The 21890-nt window shown below is 42.3% G+C and overlaps 1 protein-coding gene across 1 annotated transcript in view; it reads right to left on the bottom strand.

Annotated features, from left to right (window-relative positions):
- Window positions 1–21890, bottom strand: part of gpc3 (glypican 3) — a 102634-nt gene that overhangs the window by 9317 nt on the left and 71427 nt on the right. Inside the window, exons 4-7 of the mRNA XM_079352390.1 lie at window positions 21035–21177; window positions 20384–20509; window positions 15540–15651; window positions 3195–3390 (exon numbers count right to left, since the gene is read on the bottom strand). Of these exons, the coding sequence (XP_079208516.1) occupies window positions 3195–3390; window positions 15540–15651; window positions 20384–20509; window positions 21035–21177 (577 nt within the window). The remainder of the gene's footprint in view (window positions 1–3194; window positions 3391–15539; window positions 15652–20383; window positions 20510–21034; window positions 21178–21890) is intronic.

Raw genomic sequence — 21890 nt, 5'->3', positions numbered from 1 at the left:
CAACCCACAGAGAGCATAAAGAATGTTTAGGTTTCCCAGTGTATCAGCCTTTAGCCTTATCAAAGGTGTTTTTGTCTCTTTCTGTTCTTTCCCCACATTCTTTCATCACATTCTTCTGTCTTTTACACGCTCCTTTGTTCTAGCCACAGAATTTGTTGCAGACCTGAAAGGTGAGCCCAGCCCAGACTTTCATCTTAAGCTGCATGTTTCACATTACAGGAATATTTCTACTTTGCATTTCGCTAACCCCTAGTGATAATAAAATGCCCAAATGCTTCTAATAGAAGTGCTTTCCTTCAGAGGGCTTACAGTGACCGAATGTCTGCGTGCAAGATCATAACAAGAGGCCTATTCATGTGGCTCCTGCTGAGTGTGGCAAGGTACAGCACGCAGCGAAGAGCCATCCAGCTCAGCAAGAAAACACGAGGCACAGCTCTGGACTGCTGGGCCATGGCAGAGCCCACCAACAGTTGGCTTTCAGACTAGCAATGTTTCAAAACTGCACAAGAACCACATTTAGTTATTTAGTCTACGAGTTAGCATAACACTTTGAAATGGGGTTACAGTTGAGTGGTGGATTGTTCTAAAAAACACACTTTTCTATGGGTTATTTCCAATTTCTCAATCTGAGTCATTTTCTTCCAAAAGCTTAGTTAAGTTAATAAACTTGTGAGATTTCTTTGCTGAGTATTACTGTGGTTACAATTTTTTTTAATGTAACCTCACTGACAGGTTTTAGGCTTAATACAGTGTTGTGTTTTTGGGACTTGTAGCAGTATTTTTGATCAGTGCTGTCAGCATGAATTAGTCAATCACAATTAATTCATTTCCTCTTGGGGACAAATACAGTAAAATAAAATAAATAAGGTCTGAAATGAATTTGCATCCTTTTAGGCACACCATGGATACGCCTCCTCAGGGTCTCTCTGTGTCACAGTGATGGAAAGGAACAACACTACTGCATCTTTGAATGACTCATTACACTCTCAGACAAGTCAAGAGTAATATAAAACTCATGACGGCAAACATCTACCTTTTCTAACTGGTACTTTGAGCTTTTTTGAAGTTAAAGTCGTAAACTTGGAACTACCAGAAGGTCCTTATACCTTTTTTTTTTATAAATATGAGCAAGGTTTAATTCAAACAGTTCAGCTCCCTTAGCTTAAGACAGTACAAAAGACTTACATGTTTTTCTGTAAATGCAAATTAATGGAATTTCTAAAATGGGATTTAAAAACGGGTTTAATCCTGATTGACTATTGGAAGATTTAGATTAATCAACAATTATAAAATAAATCCTTTGACTGATGTAACTTTTATATCAGTTTAGTACAAGTTTGAAGTGAAGTGGGGGGATAAGGGTGAGGGAATGAAGAGAGGCTTTGAAAGGATGTACAGTCAGAGATCAGATGAGCATGAATACATACAATCACAGGTGAGTCCTCACCCTTAGTGAAAGACAGCTTGACAGATTACAGGATTAAAAAAGACTACACACAAACCCCTTCACTGACAAACACATCTGATCTGTCTGGTGTGTGAGCTGTGACCAGTACAGTTTGTTTGGCTCTATGTAGGAGGGGTTGGGGTGGTGTGTGTGTGTGTGTGTGTGTGTGTGTGTGTGTGTGTGTGTGTGGGAGGGGGGGGTTCCCCTGCCCCCTGTCCCCTGTCCCCTGTTCCCTGTCCCCTGTTCCCTGTCCCCTGTCCTGGAATAACTCTCCTGGATTGGAATGCTTTGGGGAATGCGCCACTTGGGTTTGATTGGTTGGAAAGGGATGTGTGTATGCCTGGGGCTGTTAAGTAGGTTAAGAGCATTAATGATCAGAAGGTTGTGGAATATGTGTTGAGAATGAGTGAGGACAGATCAATCATTAAGTTTGTTTGGAAACGTCCTCAGCAGGTTGACAGCCGGGCTGGTTTGGGGTCCGAGCATTGCCTCTGTTCTGTCTGCACCTTGTTTTTGTGGCTCCTCTCACCTTTCTTGGCTCTTGCATGTGAATCCTTGTAAGTCTGAGCTGGTGCTCTGTTTCAGTGTTTGTAAACGCAGATCTGCCTCGTCTATCTCAGAGCACACCACAGATAGGCAGCCCATTAAGCCTCATGCTCTGCAGGCTCACCTTTGAACCTCAGGCCCCTGTTTGACCAAAGAGGGCTGCGCAACCATGCTGGGTCAATTTAGCTGGGTCATCACAGGCTATCAGTAGCTATCTATGTGTGTACAAATGAGCAGGGACTCTCCAAGGTCTGCAAACATTACCGCTCATGTACAAACAAGCTCAAACAGGCATAAATGTGCCTGCAGATTCACTCACACAAACTCAGTAGGAGCACAAACTCTCAATGCAAATCAGCTCATAAACACAATAGATAAGGACAATTTGGGGGAGACGGAGACTGACATTGAGGTCAGGCTAAAAAGCCTGCTTCACTGTTTCACTTTTTTAACCATCAGCAGTTTCTTCTCTGTTAATCGACTGTGTACAGAGGCACAAGCTCTGTGTAGAGAGGGCATCACACTCTCACGGCCCAGCCTGCTGGAAGTGATGGCCCTGCAGGATTCCTGTGTTAACCCTAGGTTCCTGCTCTCGCTCCCTGCCTGGCGAACCCAAATCTCTGACACAACATCTCAGACAGAAGGACTACTCCCACTGCCATGTTTGCTCAGCTGCGCTGGCTTTATGTCGGTGTATCAAACCCCCTTGTTCCTGCTCTCTGGCTGTTTTTCTCCCTCTTTTGCTGTTTGCTTGTTTTATCTTTCTAACAGTTTGTAGCTTAAATTGTTCTTTGTTTGTCTCAGAGAGCACGACTGACGTTTCCAAGGGATTGGTGGCAGGGAGGTCAAGAGGTTGAGGAGAGGCGACTACCTGAGGAAGTCTCACGTCTCATGCTGCATAGTGTCACAGTGGTGTCAACATGTACAGTAGTCATGTAAACACCTCTCTGCTGTTCCCACTGGCTGTGTTTGGACTATGGTCACTCTGACTCACTGCAGAAGAATCCAAATCTATTCATGAAGTTACCAGTTTAAAGTAAATAGCTCCAGTTTAGAAAGCAGCGGTAAACAACTTTGTTACTTGTACCAAACTTTTTTTTTCTGATGGCATCTCATGAATGTAATTTAAGGTAATTTTAAGTTCTGTTTATGCATGCAGTACCAAATTTAAATCCCACACAATTTAATACACAACTCTGACCTGCAAAGATGCGTAATCGTTTGCGTCTTGGTGGCGGCCCAAGCCCTGAAACTCCAGCGCACTCATCTTCATCGTCACAGTCACCGCTCTCAAATCCTTCCTCCCCTTCGTCACTCCACCCTTCCACTCCAGCAGCACCACCTCCACGCGTCCGGGCTCTCCAGCGCTTCTCAGATACTGTCACCAGCCGCAGCAACTGTGGGACAAACAGGAAGAAGTTATAGGTACTGAGGTTCTAAAAGCACTTTGCCTTCCCACCGGTTATAAATCATGTGGCCGGAATGTGCCGGAGCATTAATGGTTTACAAAGCTGTGAAAAGAGTAAGCGCTCTCTCTTGATCTGATAGTGTACTCTACGATTATAACAGTATGAGGGGAATTCCAGAGCAACACTCAGCCAGACCTTGAGGCACTGGTATTTACCAAACTCTAATTACAATCACCAGGCAGGGAAATAGTTTTGCTATCTTTGCCAGTTTTGTTGTTTTTCTCCAAACGTGATTCACTCAAAGGGATGTGGCTGTCTCCCCATGTAATTTACTCGTAGAAAGTAACAGTGGAGTAAGCAGACTGGTGCAGTTGTGTTGTCACTGGCAAATATTATTGTCCTGTTTGGTTGTGTCAGGGCAACAATACAATAACACAGCAAAGCAAACTTTGCCCACAAGGACATCAAGACCTCAAGAGCTAAAACGAGAAAGTGAGATGATGGATGACATAAAAAGCATCACATTAATTCATCTAACTCTTGTAACTCAAATTTGGATTTGATTGAAATGTTAAGGCCCATTTCAGATTGGGAACCTCTGAAAGCGAGACTTGACCAAAATGACAGTATGTAAAGACAAAAAAGATACACAATCAGTAGACATGTACAACAATGCAAAATAAACAAAAATAATATAACTCCAAACAGAAACTTGATCCTGTTTAGCTGCTTGGCTGAAAACACAATTGTTGTCCTCAGATATTTTCTCATGTGATTTACAGAAGCTCATAATGTGTTGCAACACATACCAAAAGTGTTTATTGAGAAGTGTGGTGAACCATCAACTTAAAAATATTACAGAAATGTCTAAGAGCTGTTAAGCAATTAAAATGGCCAAAAACACAGGCAGGAGAAATAGAAAAACGTCACTTCATATCAATCACTAAAACTGACTGGAATGTCAACTACAGAACACTTTCCTTTTTTGTGGTGCTCTAGAACGAAACAGATATGTCTTGTTTCCACGGCTGAAAGATGTGTACAAGCTTGGAGACAACCTAAACAGATGTTTTCTGACCATGTCTCAGCCTCCACAACACTGCACATGATTGAGAGCCCTTCCAAGGTAACAGATGTGCTAAATTCCAGCCTCCTGCCCTCCCAGCCTCCTTTCATCCCACAATTCAGCCTCCTTGTTTGCTTTTTTATTGATTTCCTTCCTATCTGCATACGTCAGCATGCATTTTTTTGTTGTTGTTTTTTTTGTTGTCCTGGCTGCCTGTGAGAGAAAATTGAATTCATATGGGCCTTGTCTCAGGTCAGCTGCAACGTCTGCATGGTTTCAGACTCTGTTTTTGTGTGTGTGAGGCAGAGAGCGGAGGTATAAAAACCCCGAGCTAATCACAGAATTACGTCAGTCAGAAGATAAACAACCCTGTTCCCTCCGCCTGCATACACAAACCAGTCAATCTGGGTTTTTACAAGTGACATAAACTCTAAAGTTTAGAGAGGGAACACACATCACTTTGTTTCAAGCAGGGCTGCCCAACAATCCTCTATTCATTTCTCTACATTGAGGCCATACACGCAGGATGACCAAAACATTTCTAAAAGATTGGTCACTTGGTTGGAGGAGCAGACAGTAAGTCACAGACAGGGCGAACATTTTTTAGTTTGAGGCCATTTAGCCAAGCACCACCTGTTGACAGAGGCGAGAAGTCTCATTTTACATGTACAAGAAACTAACTCACACATGATGGATCCCTGTTTAATCGACTGGACTATTTTGTCTGCTTGTATTTGCTGTAGCCATTCAGAGATCTTAATACCTTCTCATGCTCTGTATCCTGGAGAATCATCTTGACTCTAGAAGAAAGGGGGCCCCTTTGCCAATCCATTAAAAGGCAGACAGTTAGAAATCAGGAAGAGAAAGATGTGATTCAGAGAAGAAGCAAAACCTTTAAAAGATGAGCAGGGGATAAACATTAACAACTGTCATGCCCTTGTTTAGAGCTCAGTTGTGTTATTCCTGCCATGTGCAACTTACCACCTGCCACTCCTCTCAACACACACATGTCCTCTAAATGACGATATACTGATGTTAGCAGAAACAAAGACCCTAGGTGTAGAGACATATTAACTGCTCTGTGAGAATTTAATAAGGCAAAGCAGCAGTTAAAGGCTCTATTGATGCTAACTTCTGCGCTATTAGCATGCACATAATTTACTAATTAACTTTAAATACACTGCTTGAGGTGCTTAGATGTCTCTGATTTTTTCTGAAGATCCTGTTTTTGCACCAATTTCCATGTTGATTTATCACATTATTGTCAATTCATTCCAGGGGTGGCAGTAGCTCAGTCTGTAGGGACTTGGTTAAGGAACTGAAGGGCCACTGGTTCAAGTCGAGTTGGGTCTTGCTTTTGTGTATGGCACCAACCCCAAAAACTACTTGAGGGCTATTTGGTGTGTAGCCCCTTACTCAATGGTATAATCAGCCAGAACTTTCTTACATCTCTCAGTTAGTGAATGACCAGAGCCTCAGGTGTGCGTAATCATGACCTACTGGTGTGTAGCATGTTCATAAAATCGAGTGTAAAAACAGAATTTTCCTCAAGGATTGATAAAGTATGTACAGCATATCCTTCTTCCTAAACAGAAACAAGTTGGTAGAGTAGTTCATAGCGATCAATATGATGGTTATCGCAATGTATCTGTCTGAATTGAAAATGCTAACAAACCAAATGGTAAGCTTCTCAAATGGACCGAAAGGCAATAGTGCAGGGAGTTAGATTGTGTGTGAACACACATGTTATAAATAGAGGCAGATGACTAGCAGATGAGAGAATCATTAAAGAAATGAGTTTTGGGAAATTAAAAAAAACATGTTTGCTGCAAAATCAGTGGCTTAAATGAATCATAGAAGCAGGCATTCCTTGTCTTCACAAAGAGGGTTAGAGGACAGTCTGCTATCTCAGGCTCTGTGGCCGTGCACTGTGGCCTCTGCCCACTGGCTGACTGCCTCTGCCGCGGCTGTGGTATCAGAGGGGTGGGGTGCATGTTTGTGTCGAAAGTGACGCTGCGCTTATGGCATGGCTCAGCCACAGCATGATCCTGCAAGAGCCTCCAGATTTTCCACAAGAGGGAGAAACCTCAAGTCGCTGGAATCTTTTGCAATTAAAAAAAACCCAAAGCAAAAAGGAAGTAGGGAGGAAACAAATAAAAGAGACATTTTGCTCAGTACGTTTTCCTTCAGGAGAAGAAATTTGGCCCTCACACTCTTGCCTTTTCCACCCCTCTGTGTTTGAAACTTTTTATCGGGAGATGGCTTATGCATGCAGTAGGACACATGAAACATGTAATCAGGGCCGCAGACATCCTGCGGGCCGCAGGGTTCACCTCCCCTTAACACAAAAGCAAACGCCACACCAAGGAAACACCAGCTCAAAGACTGCACACAAAGCCCAAACATGTGGCTGATTGCTCTGTGCAGGCCAGCCCAGACAAAGACGCAGAAACCACAAGTCTGTCACTGCCTCCCACACATGACATGAACTCCACACAGGGTCACTGCTCAGCATGACAGCTGCAGCTGAGCCCATAAGCTCAGCCACTGTTTGACCTGTACAGATAGAAATCAACCTGCACTCACTGATCATCTTCTGTGCTCTTTTACATGAGCTGGCAGTAAGATATAAGTATAGACCAAAAATGTCACGTAAATGTAAAGATAAGGCAACAAATATCTCAATATAAATGTAGGAACGTTGAAGTGAATGAGTGATGTTTAGAGTAAAAAAGGAGGAGAGCAGGAGTAATGGAGATAAAGTGTGCAAAACAACAGATCTCTTGTCAGTGTGTGATTGGGATCAGGCCCTGTGTTATGTCCTCCTCTCCACGCAAAGGACTTGTCTGGACAAGCTGCCATGACTTGGCCAAGACACAATCTACCGCTCTGAATGTTTCAATCGGAGCCTTTACACATCTTGTCTACAAGCCCTCTATAGAACTCAGGACTTCCCCAACAGACTGCTGCTTACCATCTGCTCATCTTCTGTTGATGGTTTACGTAACTGCACTGGGTTGTTGGCTTAAAAAGTCAAGAATGTGCTGTTTTAGTAAGATGTGAGGAAAACTGATGATCTCATGTAAAGTTGCTTCAAAGTTGATGAACTGAAAATTGGTCTGATGATCATTTGAAATGTGAAACTAACTTTTTTTTTAAATTTTATTTATTTTTTTAGCAACTTTCAGTAATTTGCTTTGGTATCTTCAGCCAAGTCTTTACTATTTTGGTTTGCTCTGTTAGCCATCCACTGCAGCTATTTTAAAGAAAGAAAAGGTTCAAGCTAATGCATACCAAACACCCTATAACCTAAGCGTTATGTGGCTAAAGAACCAGGATATTTCTATGGGGCTGTTTGAGACAACAAAGACTTTGAGAGAGAGTAAATATTGGTCCTTAATCCACCAAAAGCCCAGAAAGAAAATACTAATTAAATGCTAAAGCTGCTCCGTCTCAATATTGGATAGGAAGCTGTTACAAATAATTTAAGAAATGACAGCTAGGGTTTTTTTTGGATATTACCAAGATCCAAGATATAGGCCGAAGACAAAAGACAAAAGAAGAGTTGAAAATGATTTGTTTAGAGAATGACATAGTTACCAGTCTACAGTTTATCCTTGTTGGTTATGTTGGGAGACTGATATCCTGTCACTGCACAGATAAGCTAAAAAAAAAGCACAAAAAGGGCCGGACCCTGTTCAAGTGTGTCCTCCAGGATTTTGACAATATTAAGATTGGGTAATACATGCACTGTTCATCTTACTTACTTTACCAAGAAGCCTGGCTTATATCCAAGGTTATGTCTACATGTCTAATTGCCTGTGGGTTGTGCATCTTGCCCTTCGACATTTGTATTTAGCATTGTTGCCAATCCCAAATATAGAATTAAAATTTACTTGGTGAATAATATCTTCTTCTCAAAGAGAAAAAAAGTGTAGTACATTTAAACAAAACGAATACAGGTGCAAGGCAAAAAAAAAAAAAATGCAGTAACTGCAGAAGAAAAAGAAAGTTCTGCACACTGTTGACTGTTTCTCAGCCTGAGAAGATCTTTTTGATGGAAAGATTGCCCTGTCAAAAACAAGGTTGCTCATTGGGAGGGGAACAATACACAGAACTTTCTCTTTTTTCTGCAGTAAATATCTTCTCCCCAGTAGAAACAAAATGGCCTGTACCAAGAAAAAAAATGACCCAAATTGTTCTTAAATGAAGTCATATTTGAACTTGTGCACTGCTAAAGAAGCTGGTGCTCCATTTTTTTTTTTAAATTAAGACAGTCCACTTTCATTACAAATAATAGCCTTGTGGACTCTAAGCTGTTGAGCTTGTATTAAGTTTGCAGACTAGCTTTAGAAGGAGGAGAGCTCCTGGAAAAAGCAGGAGAGGATTGAATGAGAGGCAACATGGAAGTAAGGAAGTTAGACAGAAGAATGACAGGAGGCCCTTTCCACAGAGTTAGTCATGGAAATCTCCTCAACACTGACAGATAGAGTGGTGATTTTGGGACCACAGCCTGGCCTGCAGTTTTATCCGCTGCCCGTGACTTCTTACTCAACTAACCCTAGAATGAAAAGAGGAGGGGAACCGCTCATTCTTCCCACTGTTTTTTCTCCCCCTGCATCCCCCTCTTGACTTCCTCTATCTGGTCAAGTATGTCACGCACCGGGAGCCGAGCTCCAGACAGTAAATGCAGACAAGATTAATTTCCTGATGTTAATTCCAGTTGGAAAAGAAAACAGAAGGGAAAAAAGGAGCTCTCCAGTCCTGCGTTAAACTGGGCGTGTGTCCACTCCACCTTTCTGACTAAGCCCATAAGGCTTTTACCAGATTTCTCCAGTGTGGAGTAAAATCTGTATGAATTTTTAGACTTTGTTGGCAGAAATGTTGGTTCTCTTGTGGACTGAGCTCAAAAGCTATTGAAAAAGTTCTGTATGTAGAAGGCAGAGTAAGTCAGTTGTTGTCAAAGCATCTTCTATCAGTGCTTTTTTAATGGATACACAAGTCCCCTGATGGTATGACAACATTTTCAAATCTTTTTGAGGCTAATAAAATAAGCATCCTGACTCATGTCTGTGAATATGCTTGATTGTCTGCTTGGGGTTTAATAGTTTAAAAAGTCTCATTCCTGCACAGGTCGCTGGATGCTAAAATCAGATTACGCTCCTCAGACAATCTCTTATTGTCTGCTGCTCGTCTGCTTTACATGTTATCGCTGTGGTTCCCAGAGTCATGTGTTGCTAAGAAACCCTCCATTTCCACATCAGCAGACCGCCACTGTGTCTCATGATCACACCTAGTGGGAGCTGGTGTATACTCAGTTGGGAAAGCAGATAATAAAGGGTGGAGTGGTCTATTCTTGAACAAGCTTTAGTGTTTAGTGGGGCTTCAACCAGCTGTCTGCTCTGCTGAAAAGTAGCAGGACACAGACAGAATGGAGTTGTTAAAGATGGGGTGGTGGGGGTAAAGAGAGAGAAGGAACAGAGAAAAAAGGCAAGAATAAAAAAACTACCTCATGCTTAAAAGGTAAAGTTTTCTAGGACGATGAAAGGGCAGAGAAGAGGAAATGCTAGAAGTTAGGGAGTGCTAATGTTTTGACAGGTCCAAAGAGGAGCCTCAAATCTGCTTTGCCCCCCAGAGTACAAACCCCCTCCCTCCCCCCAAAAAAGGCCCCCCACCCCACCCCAACAAAAGGCAGAGGAGGTCCCTGACCCTCCCAGGGAGACCCTGTGATGACCTAGCAGAGACAGGAAACAGGAAGTGTGACCCCTGACCTCATTGGGGCGATCCTGTTACACAGCAACACGTGACTCTGCCCAGTGACAACAAACCCAGGATGTGTGGATCAGATCAGATACTGCAGCAGGAAGACTCAGCTGTTCATGTCTATGCTCCCTGACAGCTAAAAGACATATTAGACAGAGAGACTGACAACCCACAACATGTAACACATCACAGGTTAAAAAAAACCCACTGTGTGCTGCGATACCTGGTTACAGGCTGCCTGGCTTGTGCAGCAGGGTTTTTATAAGTGATAATAATACCCAGTGGGGTGGTAGTGGTGTGGAAACAAAGGGGTGGAGTGGGTCGGGGGGGACCCTGGTTTGGGCCTCAAGGCTGATGGTGCTGGTGGGTGGGTGGGGGGGACTGGGAGGGAGACGAGGCAGAGGTAAGGAGGTAGGGAGGAATGGTTGGAAGTGGTAGAAGGGATGGTTGGGCCTCATTAGCAGGCAGACTAATTGGGAGGAAAAGGGCCCTCACATGCTCTGTCTGACCTCCCAGCCAGCAGGGGAGAAAGCCAGGGTGGGAGAGGGGTGAGTGGGAGTGTGTGTGGGGGCAGAGGGTGTCTGATAGTTGGATTCCTTAAGTAAAGGAAGCTCATATCAAAAACTTTGAGAAGTCTCCAGAAAGTGACTGGATGAAATGCATGGGTGGCGCTCTAACAGGGATCTGTCTCCACGAACGCCCTGCAGCTCCTTAGAAGTTTACACCAGGTGTCACACTTCATTTAAAGAACCCTCATGGCTTAAACCTGTTCAGAAATACAGCGGCATAACAGCCCTTCTTCCTCCTCTGCTTCCACAGCAGTTGAACTTCACACATAAAAACTAGTAAGGCAAGTGGACAAAGGCCCTGGAGGGGTATATTAAATAACGCTTTAAAAAAACCCTCAGTAAATAACATCAAACAGAAGTCAGCCTCTTTGACTGGAGCAAGTATAATGGCCAGGTTAGCAAGTGTAAGTTGACAAAACAGCAGGCCCAGTCTCAGACCCACGTTGTAATTAAATCTGATTTAAGCAGTGCCTGGAGGTAAACGCCACAGCATGCTCATCTGATCATAAAGCAGCTTCAAGTTTATCTTTGCTGGTATTTTTTGTAAACATTTAACTTTATTTGCTCCTATATTTCAAAGAGTACTTGAAGCACTGATTTATTTTATAGCCACTTGTAACTGCTCTATATCAGCTTGAAATCTATCCAATGTATTATTTTCCTAACTACACGATTAACAGCCACAAGTGTGCAAAATAAAACCCAGCCTTGCACAAGTGTGTGTTTGAGTGATAAAGTAAATGTTGTATTTTGTATAGGTATGCACAAGGTGTTGAGCACACGCTGCTCAGGCTCTGGTGGCTCTGAGGAAGTGAGACTGCGTGATGGAATTTGTGGCGCTCGGGATCTGGTTTATTTTCCACCCTGGATTCCTGTCCTACCTGCAGGATTTTCCCAGGTTCTGGCTTCAATTAGACTGGGAAGCTTGGAAGAGGGGAGGTGGGGGGGATCTTTGGGTTTAGTTATGGGGGAGAGGGTGGGGGGGGGGGGGGGTAGGGCGACAGAGCTGGAGTCTGTCACACACAACTCAGCACAGCTGGGGAGATGGAAAGAAAGGTAAGAAACATGGGGAGGTATAGAACGCTTTAAAGTGTTATAAGGTGCTTAAGAATACAAACTCTGGCACGCGATATGAAGATGTTTATCCGACAAATGACAGAGCAATTTCCACAGTGTATGATGAAATAATAGTTTTTCATCAAAAGGGATTCATAAAGGTGTTCAACAAAGATGTCTTTCATATCTATGTTATTCCATATGTATCTCTGCAAACAGTGTCATGTTGGCAAGATGTGGCTGTCAGAGTAATCCCAGGAGATCTGACCCTCCAATTGGCAAACTCATCTGACAAATGAGCGGGGAACACTCTGTAATCAAAGGCCAATCATATAATTGCTCTATTTTGCCACGAGCTCAACCATCTCTTGTGAGATTAGTCGTTCAGAGGGGAAAGCTGATACTCTGGGAAGTTAAACAGATGTTCTGAAAAACAAACTCATCTCCTCAGAACAAGAACACATCACCAAGATTATGTGTTCTAATTTAAGAGCAAAGCCTTCAAATGTGTGTCTCAACACAGGAACTCACTTGGCTATAGTTTGTACAAAACCAAAGTATTAATGAAGCACTGCAGTTGCAGAGACGTTCTGATTAAGAACAGAGCTAGACTTGTCATCACAGAAACATTTCAGTTTCGGCCATACGGCCAATAAAAGCACATTATACTGCACTCATCTTTATCAGCTTGAACATGCTGCAAATACAGGTCACAGCGGACAGACAGGACCTCACACAGGAATTTGTTACGCAGTGTAAGCATGAACAAAAATGTCCATGGCTCCTCACAGACTCCTGCACTGTTTAAAGTTTCCAAGTCAAGAAGCAATAAGCAAGGGAGAAGGTCATTTCTCTTCATACATTTATAGAGCACAGTTCACTTCAACTTGGCCTCAGCTCAGTCATGATGTCAGCTGCTTTAGGCGTGAGAATGCGTTGTTTAATAAGTGGAGGCGTTTTTTTTCCCCTCTCTTTGGTGTTTAGTTTAACCACACAAAGACACAAATGCAAGGGTCTCCCTGGCAGACAGTCTCTGTATCTGCTGATACTCTGATCAACACTGACAACATGAGAAATGACACATTTCCGCTGCATAGTTACATTTCACAGGGCCATCGTCACGGAGCACTTAGGAGTGGAGGAATGAAACATCAGGGGGATTAAAGTTGGAAGGAAGTAGATTCTTTGGAGGGGTCCCATGTTCCCCTCACTGTTGGAGAGCGTTTAGCCTTTAAGTTTTATGACATAGTCGTGCAAACTGTGGGCTGGGACTGATTCTTGGTTTTAAAAAAGTGGGTCAGTACAAACTTGAAAAACCAATGTTTGAGCTCACAGTTTGAGCAGAAAGGAGAATAAGGATCATTTAAATGTTAACCCTATGAAGGATACAAAAGCCTCATAGAGCTTCTAAAGACCAGAATTAGAGTGCCCTATGTCCTGAATGTAGAGCTGAATTCATATAAAGAACAATACTGTACAAATTCCCCTGCCTGTAGCTCTTAACATACTGTACACCATGAGAACACATGGACTGCGTCATGAGATTGAAATACCACAGTCTCCTTGTTGGCTTGTCCTTGTTCATTCTGCAGAAAATGGGCAGATGAAAGTAGTTATCTACAAGTGTTTGGCCTGTTCTCTTACATCGGTTTGTTAATAAGTCCTTTTACTTTTAGCTGCACAACATCCAGAGCTGGTGGTCTCTGAGTTGACCGGGAGGCGGAGACCTCGTAAAACTGCTTTTAACCAAACAACCCCACTTTCTCCATTGCTGTTAGAAGTTGTTTACAGCATGCCGGCTCAGAGCAGCTATGGCAAAAAAAAAATCCTCTGTTAAGTCAATAAACTTTTAGTAGGATTATAAAGCAAGTTAAGAGTTCTGTCTGTTTGGTTCAATATGACATCAGTCAACTGTACTGGCAGATATGCTTCCTCTCATGCTAGTGTCATGGCTCTCTTTTAAGTTCAATCTCCTACATCAACAACTGGATGGATATCTACCAAAAGTTTTACTGGACAATTGTGTTATATTGCAACATATTAAGGCGTTTCTTTTTTGTGTATACGTGTAACCTATTCTGGTACGGATCTGAGGTAAGAAATATTTGAGGAATCTAAATTCTACACAAATGTCTATGAGTCATAAACAGTTTTAGTGCACATGAAATGTGCTGTCAAGTGCACTCAGTCTTGTCAGATGTTATTCCAGCCCATTGATGTTGAGATCTAAAGGGAAGTTGGAGTTCAAGCAGCAGTGTGTTTGACTTGTATGGTCATCAGATATGGGATTAAAAACTCCCATGTGAATAGTCAGTCTGCATAAATATCAGCCTTTTGTACAAACACAATTAAAACTCCATTTATGTCTACACATATGCCACGTCATTAGTACAACATGAGAGCCAATGAAAAACCATTGTTAAAATGACTGAGAGCATTTTACACACACCTACACACACACACACCTACACACACACACACAAGCACACACTCACATCTTGTGTGCTATCTCAATCGGTTTGACAAACTGTGTTTTTTTGCAAAATCTCATCAAAAGCCAATTAGGAACCAGATCCACAAGGTCAACAGTATGCAGAGACACTATGATGGTCATCACAGGCACAAATATTTGTCCCTGTGAGGACGTTTGGCAGGCATATTACATTTGTTAACAAGTCTTGTGTGTTCAGGATTAGGAGATAATTCATGTTCCTGATGTCAGGAATTTTAAAGAGGTTGGGGGTATTTAAAACACATCTAGCATTTCTGTACAGGATCTCTCCTCTCTCGCAGAAGGACTAAGTACCCATGAGGTCATGCAGCAAAAGTAAACGAGAAAATTATAGAGTATTTAACTTCAAGCCAAAACGCTTTTCTGGAGGGTCTCACAGGTTGTTTAAACAGGAGAGAAGTATTGTAATCCACAGTGACAGGCCTGTAGCACTCAGAAACTCTCTCTCTCTCTCTCTCTCTCTCTCTCTCTCACACACACACACACACACACACACACACACACAAGGACACACAAAGCGGTCGTACGTGCTGACAGCTACAAGTGTAACCACCAAGAACCAGGAAATACAGACAGATCTGTGGGCTGATACCTCTGTACCTACAGCGACTGGCTTTGAGTTAGCATGCAAACCCACTACAAATGGTGGTTTCCATGGAGACCACAGCAGCAAAGAAAAGGGGCTTGAGCCTTGATGACAGGTCGGACTTGCTTTTGATGGAGGGAATCATTTCTGTCCATCATAGTAACTCTCATCACCCCCAGAAAATGTGCTCTCTTCAGGTGCTGTGTGTATTTCCTTGAGGTAGTGTGACAGAAATACAATTTGGTTTCAAAAGAACAAGGTTTCAGGATCACCTTGAACGCAGCTCGTCAATGGAGTTTCTCTCTAAAAATCAGAGATAAAAGTCCATCACAGCTAAAAAAGTTTTTTAATGTCAAAAGTTCACTTCCTGTGTTGACACAGGCAGGAGCAGCTGAATGAGATTTTTAGTGACTTTAAAATGAATGCCAAACTGCAGACCAGTAAGAGAAACAACTTCTAACAGAGCAGAGGGCAATCTGCGCGCACACAGAAAAACTTCCTTTTGTGTCACTGTAAAAGACCAAGAAATGAGAAAATGACAGGAACAAAATCACAACCATTTGAAAACACATACACACTACTTACCTGGTTAATGTGTTTGAGTTTATCTATAATCTGGTTGATGATTGGCTCAGGAGGCTTGCTGCTTCGGGCCTCGGAGCCAGAGTGAGTCCGCTTTGGGCCAGGAACAGCAAACCTGGCAGACAGAGAGAAAATACTGACTCAGATCTTACAGTATGTTTCATATTGCTTAGTCACTGAACAAGCCCAATGCAAACATTATAAGAAGAAGACATGATGTACTGGAGACTGCTCCTTCCCTCAAAACAAGGCATTTATCACCACCTAGTGTTCACAAGATGAATGACAGCTCCTCTGGTTTTCAGTTTAGGAGCCGATCTGCAGGGCTGGAAAGTTCATTTGTAACTGACTCCTGACAAAAGGACACAGTTTATTTTCATTGAAGACATTACATGGTTGAAGTTAATCTTTATTTTGTCTTTTCATAAAGTCAGAGGACACTCGTAGAAGTAAATAATTTATGTTCAAGTGTTTTAGCACAGCCCTTTGTATATTTATTGAAATGTTGACAACATCTGACAAAGAAAATCTAAGAGGAGTTCCATTACAAAGACTGGCTGAGGATTCATTTTAAGCTGGTTAAACTGGCCAGTGAGTTACTCACAGTCATATCTTGTGTTAATAAGTGGACATTAGCAGAGAGATACTTCTTTCTGAGGGTGTATTTAGTCTAAGCCAGTCATGCAGGCAGGTGCTTACATGTCGGTGCTTATTTGAGGAAACATGGCTGTGTTGACACCTGTGTCTGCTATCAAGAGGAGGAGCTGGGGAGACTCAAACTTTCCCACAGGTGTTTCTTTGCTCTTGGCAGTGCCAGATATTAACCACTTCCTATCCACCATAAAGGCTCTGTGGAGACTAGCCTCGCCTGCATTATTTAAGAAGAGAAGATGAGACCACCAGGAAGCCAGTAGCATAGTGTTTAGTGCAGGCCCCTCATGTACGGAGCCTGTAGTACTCCAACAAGAGACCCTGGTTTGAATCCTACCTGGGGCTTCAGGATAGAAGGGGTTGTGAGGGTGGAGGTGATACCTCAGTGTAAATGTCATCTGCTATATTGCAGAAAATGTTAGAAAGGCAAAGGACAAACAGGTGGGAGACATTATTTCAAGAGAAGAGGAGAAAGAATGAGCCCTAAAAAGTGTGTGACTGAGATTGTGAATGTGTGTGCAAAGTATTATATGAGATCATGCTCTGTTCTCACCTCTGTGACACACACACACACACACACACACACACACACACCTTTCACCTGACATCTCCATTCATCAGTCTCTTGCTCTCCTTTAAGTCAGACTTTTCATTAAACTGAAATTACATTTCCTCCGTTATTTATTCTTCTTATTAGCGATGATCTCACTCCGTCTTCGCTGCTAATTATCACATAAATAATGGAGTGAGATGTGTGATCCATTATGAGGAGTAAAAGAGGAAACATGGGTGGAGGAAGGAGAATTAGGGGACGAAGATTTCGAGTGGCGTTAAGGAGCCGAAGCAGGTTAGTGTTTCACATCATCCTGTAGATGCCAGCCAGATATTTGAATTACCATTTAAATTCACAGTTAATCTGTTTCTCACCACTCACGGCTCTCAGTTGTTTCTTATCTGATCATTTGTGTATTATTATTTGCTGCTAGCTGAGCTTATCAGACCATTTACCTACAATGATAATCTAATCTAATCTTACACTCATTACCATGCCATCAGGTCCGGTCTGAATGAGATCCCTCTAACGACAGAATAAACAACAGCAGGAGAAGTGACACGTGAGGCCAGGTGTTGATAGAACTCATAATGGAGTCTGACACTTTCCACCAGCCGGACCACACATTCAATTCCATGGTGTATTAAAAGGGTTAATAGCTGTGAATACACTTCTACTGCGGCTGAATGTCATGTGGAGCAAGAAGTAAATCAAATTAGAATGACGTCATAAAAAGGGCTGTAAGAGACTGGATGTAAATTACCGGGATGCTGAGGGGGGTAAAGGCCTGTCGTTCACTTTGTAAAATAATCAGTGTTCTCTGCAGGGGCGTTTTGTTTGGTTGAAAAAATTAGAACAATTGAAAAACTATTTGTGATAAATAGTGTTAAATCTTATACAATTTTGTTAGGTGTACATACAATTTGGTTAGTGGAAGGTCTGTTTGCAACCAATATAAAAATTGTCTTTTTTTTTTTTTTTTATTTGTGGAAAAGCCTTTTCTCCTTTCCTCTCCTTTCCTCTCCTATTCTCTTCTCTCATCTCGTATGTTTGTTTCTCAACCTCTGGCTGCCCTAAAATAGCTGATCAATTGTAGAATGGATTACAGAGAGATTTCATATCTCGTTTACTGACTTCATTCGTCTTTGCCTTCATCTTTGACTTTTTACTCTGTTATTCCAGGTTTTCAGGGGAATGACTCAATATGCAATTGGACATTTGTGTTCACTTTAATGCTGGCCTTCCACCTACAGATTTCTCTTGCGATTTCAAAGTCACAGAAAAATTTGAAAGACGGATTTCTGGAGTATTTCTGGAGACTCTTATTACTCCCATGATCTTAGTCGTTTGGTGTGAAGCGTCATAAGGATAATTCATTTTTTATTTTCTACAGCAACCCCTTAACTTTTTAACCCTACAAACATTTTTGGAGGTCTGTCTGAACAACCGTTTGTGTTAGTAAACAGCTTACTGTACACACATAAGTAAATATGTTTTATCCCTTCAGCTATCAGGCTGTTGAATGTTTAACAATGTTAATTGATTTACTGTATGGACTGCTTCTATACAGAAACCCACAAGGTCTATTTATTTATGTATCTATTTCATAAATATATTTCTGTCTGCTAAATTGTTGTTACTATAATGTGAACGCAACTGTCTGAACGCTGCTGTGACCTTGTTTGTTTCCTTTATATTGTCTTGGCTCTTTCAGTGGCTCGGTAGGCTATGAAACTGAATTGCTCTTCTGAGATGAATAAAGTCATCTGAATCTTAAGTTTATCCTTTAAAATCTACACCATCTAAACCAAGCTAACATTAAAGTTTTAGCATGTAGCATGCTGACATTAGCAGCAGCTTCAACAGGTCTAGTTGATATAGCTGTTAATGCTGTTAATGGATTACCAAACATCTGGCCAAGGAAAGACCAGTGGAAATTTACAGCACCCTGTCTGTGCTCCGGGACCTCCGGGTTTACAAATTAAGCACTGGGCACAATGTTCCTGAAAACTATGATCTAATGAAGTCCTGACAAAGAGACAGAAAAGTTGTCTTTTACAAAGTGCTCCTTTTTTAATCGTATTGATTTTTGGGGTGATTTCATGTGAGATTTATTTAGCAAAGGAGCAGCTAAATGTTAATGTTATTTAAGACCAATAAAAGCTTGCAAAGTATAAATACAAATCTTCCACTTGTCCTTACCTCTTCTTCTCTTGTACATTTTATACACTCCCTAAAGTTAATGTTTACAGTTGACACATCATCTAATCTTTTATCACTTATCACACACGAATGAGTTTAAACTGTTATTTGATCCAAAAGAGGAGTAAAATATATATTTTCAAGCTGACAAGGCGTCACAGCTGTTATCACAGTTTTCGGTGTAACACCCTTTGCCGTGGTGAAAAGTGTCCTCTGATCTTGGCTCCAGGTGGGACGGTAAATATGCCTGATAAAAAGCCCCAGATTCAGCTCCCTATCACTCCTCAAGTATTGAAAAACACTCAGTACCTGACACCTTTTAGTGCTGACTCCCTCCCAAACCCAGTCTAATTTTATCCGAATGCACCAATATGAGTATGAGAGCCAAGTTTGGCTCAGATGAGGTCCTTTCTGGGATAATGAAAGACAATCCAGAAGAAATCTAAGAGTGAAAATGTACCTAGAGTGAATTTGCAGACACATGCCCTCACAGATGACACAGAGAATTGCTTGCCGCGAGACATTGTAATCTCTCCATCATTTTCCTGCCTCCTTGCACCTTCCTATCACACTTTTTGGTCCAGCTCGTAATCATCCCCTCAGGACAGCTTTGCCCCCTTGCCAACGTAATGTCTCCTCCAAAGATTGAGGTATTTTTTTCTCTTTGTGACAGACTCTATTTCAATAGCTGGAGAAAGCTCATATTTATTATTTGGAAGAAAGAGGCAACAAATTAACCTGCAGCGCTCCTCATTTGAAATGTGTGCCTCTGCATTGATTAAATTCCACACATAATTTACAAAGCAAGAAAGGAAAAAAGATGGTTATCTATACCTATCTGAGCCAAATTGAAATTGGGGCGGGCAGACGAAAAGGGGGAAGTTATGATGTGTGTAGGCAAAGGACAGGGGTGAAGGGAAATATGAAAAACCAAATGAGGTTCTGCAGGGTGCACAGGAGATGTTGGATGATGGAGGGGAGAACGATCGAAACAGCAATTAACTAAGCAAGAAGAAGGTGACAGCATGCCTGACATTAATAACATCCCATAGAGCCAAAGTCAAGATTTACACTCACACTCAGTGGGAGAGGGGGCCCCTCTTGTGCTGTTCATCAGCTCTGGGCAAACTTACCCTTCAATTCACCTACAAGGATGTGCTGCTAGAGACATCAGAATTCAGCACTCTGAGCAGACTGCTTTGTACAACTGATTTTTAAAAAAACAATAAGACAGACTCATGCAGGCTCTAATGTGCACTTGAGGGTGGATTTTTTGGTAGTGTTTTTAAGGGCTTTTAATTTATACTAAGTGTCTTACCTGTAGCCCTGAGATTGACCCTGCCTCTCGCCCAATGACAGTTGGGATTGGCTCCAGCCGCCCGCAACCTCAAATGGGACAAGCAGTTGAGATAACAGATAGACGGATGGACGGACGTCTTACCTGTCTGTCATTTCCTGCCCATTCCAGCAGAGGGAGTGGTTTGCTGGAGCAGGCTCACGGCTGCACAGTGCCTCTCCAAGACCACTGTAGAAGGAGCTGAAGCCCCTCAGGTTAGATATGAACTCCCTGTTGGAGGCAAAAAAAGGATATGTTATACACAAAGAGAAAATCAACAACCCTTAGTTTCATCTTGATACGACTCAAACACATCAAGAGTGCTAAGAAGTAAATAAAATAAACTGTCGAAGAAGAAAAAAGAAAAAAAACACAGAGAACAATAAGCAGATGTAGAATAAGCAAGGAGATTTAGCTTTATAACATTGGAAGCAGGTCGATGAGATCCCTCTTGTGTAAAAGAGTCAGGAATAAGCTGTGTCTTCTCTCCTAATTGACATTAATCTGGTCTTTGTACTGCCGAGGCCAGCAGCCCCGCTGGGCATTATTACACTGTTCATTTAAGCCTGTTATTGTAAGGTGGCTATAAAAACACTTCAGTGGAGAATGAATGACTGTCACAAGAAAATGTGTCCACAGTGTGAAGGGCATTATTTGTCTGTTTCGTATATATAATCCCTCTGTGGTCTGGATAGTGTGCCCTGCTTCATTAGCTGGAAGGCTCTTTGTCTAGAATATGGATCATGATTTCCTCACCTGCGAAGGCCGGCCAAAGTCTCATCAGAGTCTGAGGATAGAGGCTGTGCATTTTGAGTATACGAGGCAGCAGGAGACTGGGGAGGAGGGGATGTAATGGAGCGAGAAGCCCGCTGAGGAGTTTGTCCACACATCCCGCTCACCTGCAGAGAGATAGAGGAAAATGAGAAACCAGGATTGAGAGAGTGATTCAGCTCCTCTAACCTCTTCACCCCACTTATGTTTCACTGCTCCCAGTTCCCGGCCCTGAACCTGTTTATTGAAACTCTTAATAGCACTGACACTGCAGACTGTAAGAACCCGTCCAAAGCCAAACTGCCGGCCTTACTCAGCTGAGCTCCTCCACAAATTGTCATCTGTTTGGGTTTGTTTATTTTTGGAGGGATGAAAGCGAAGGGATTTGCATAACAAACAAGTGATTGTATCCTCTGCCAGTCGATTCTGCCTTGTTCGAATTTGTAATCATAACACTCCAAAACTGTGAGCGTGAAAATGAGGGCTTTCGTTCGCTTCTTCATTCCCCAAATAAATGCCATTGTGTTTCCACGTGGGGCAACATAACAATAATAAATAAGAAGTCCCTTCTCTGTCTCTCAGAGATAATGGACCTGGCACATTCTTTTCAGGTGCAATAAAAATGCAAATGGCTGTTAATGTTTAGCTTGTGGTTTAATGATTTGCCGGTGGTTTAATTTCCCCGGGGATACTGGCCCAGGCTTAATTCTGCCATGTAATGTTCACAGCTAATTGTGCCCAGCTCCCCTGTAAGTGAATAGGCTGGCACCACTGCTGCTGAATACTGATGTGACCAGATAGAGCAGCACTGGACGTCTTTATCCAGTGGCAACTCGAGGCC

This window comes from Symphodus melops, assembly GCF_947650265.1.
Source record: "Symphodus melops genome assembly, chromosome: 9".
NCBI lineage: Eukaryota > Metazoa > Chordata > Actinopteri > Labriformes > Labridae > Symphodus > Symphodus melops.
The sequence above is the reverse complement of the archived record's forward strand: the minus strand, read 5'-3'. Positions and strand labels throughout refer to the sequence as shown.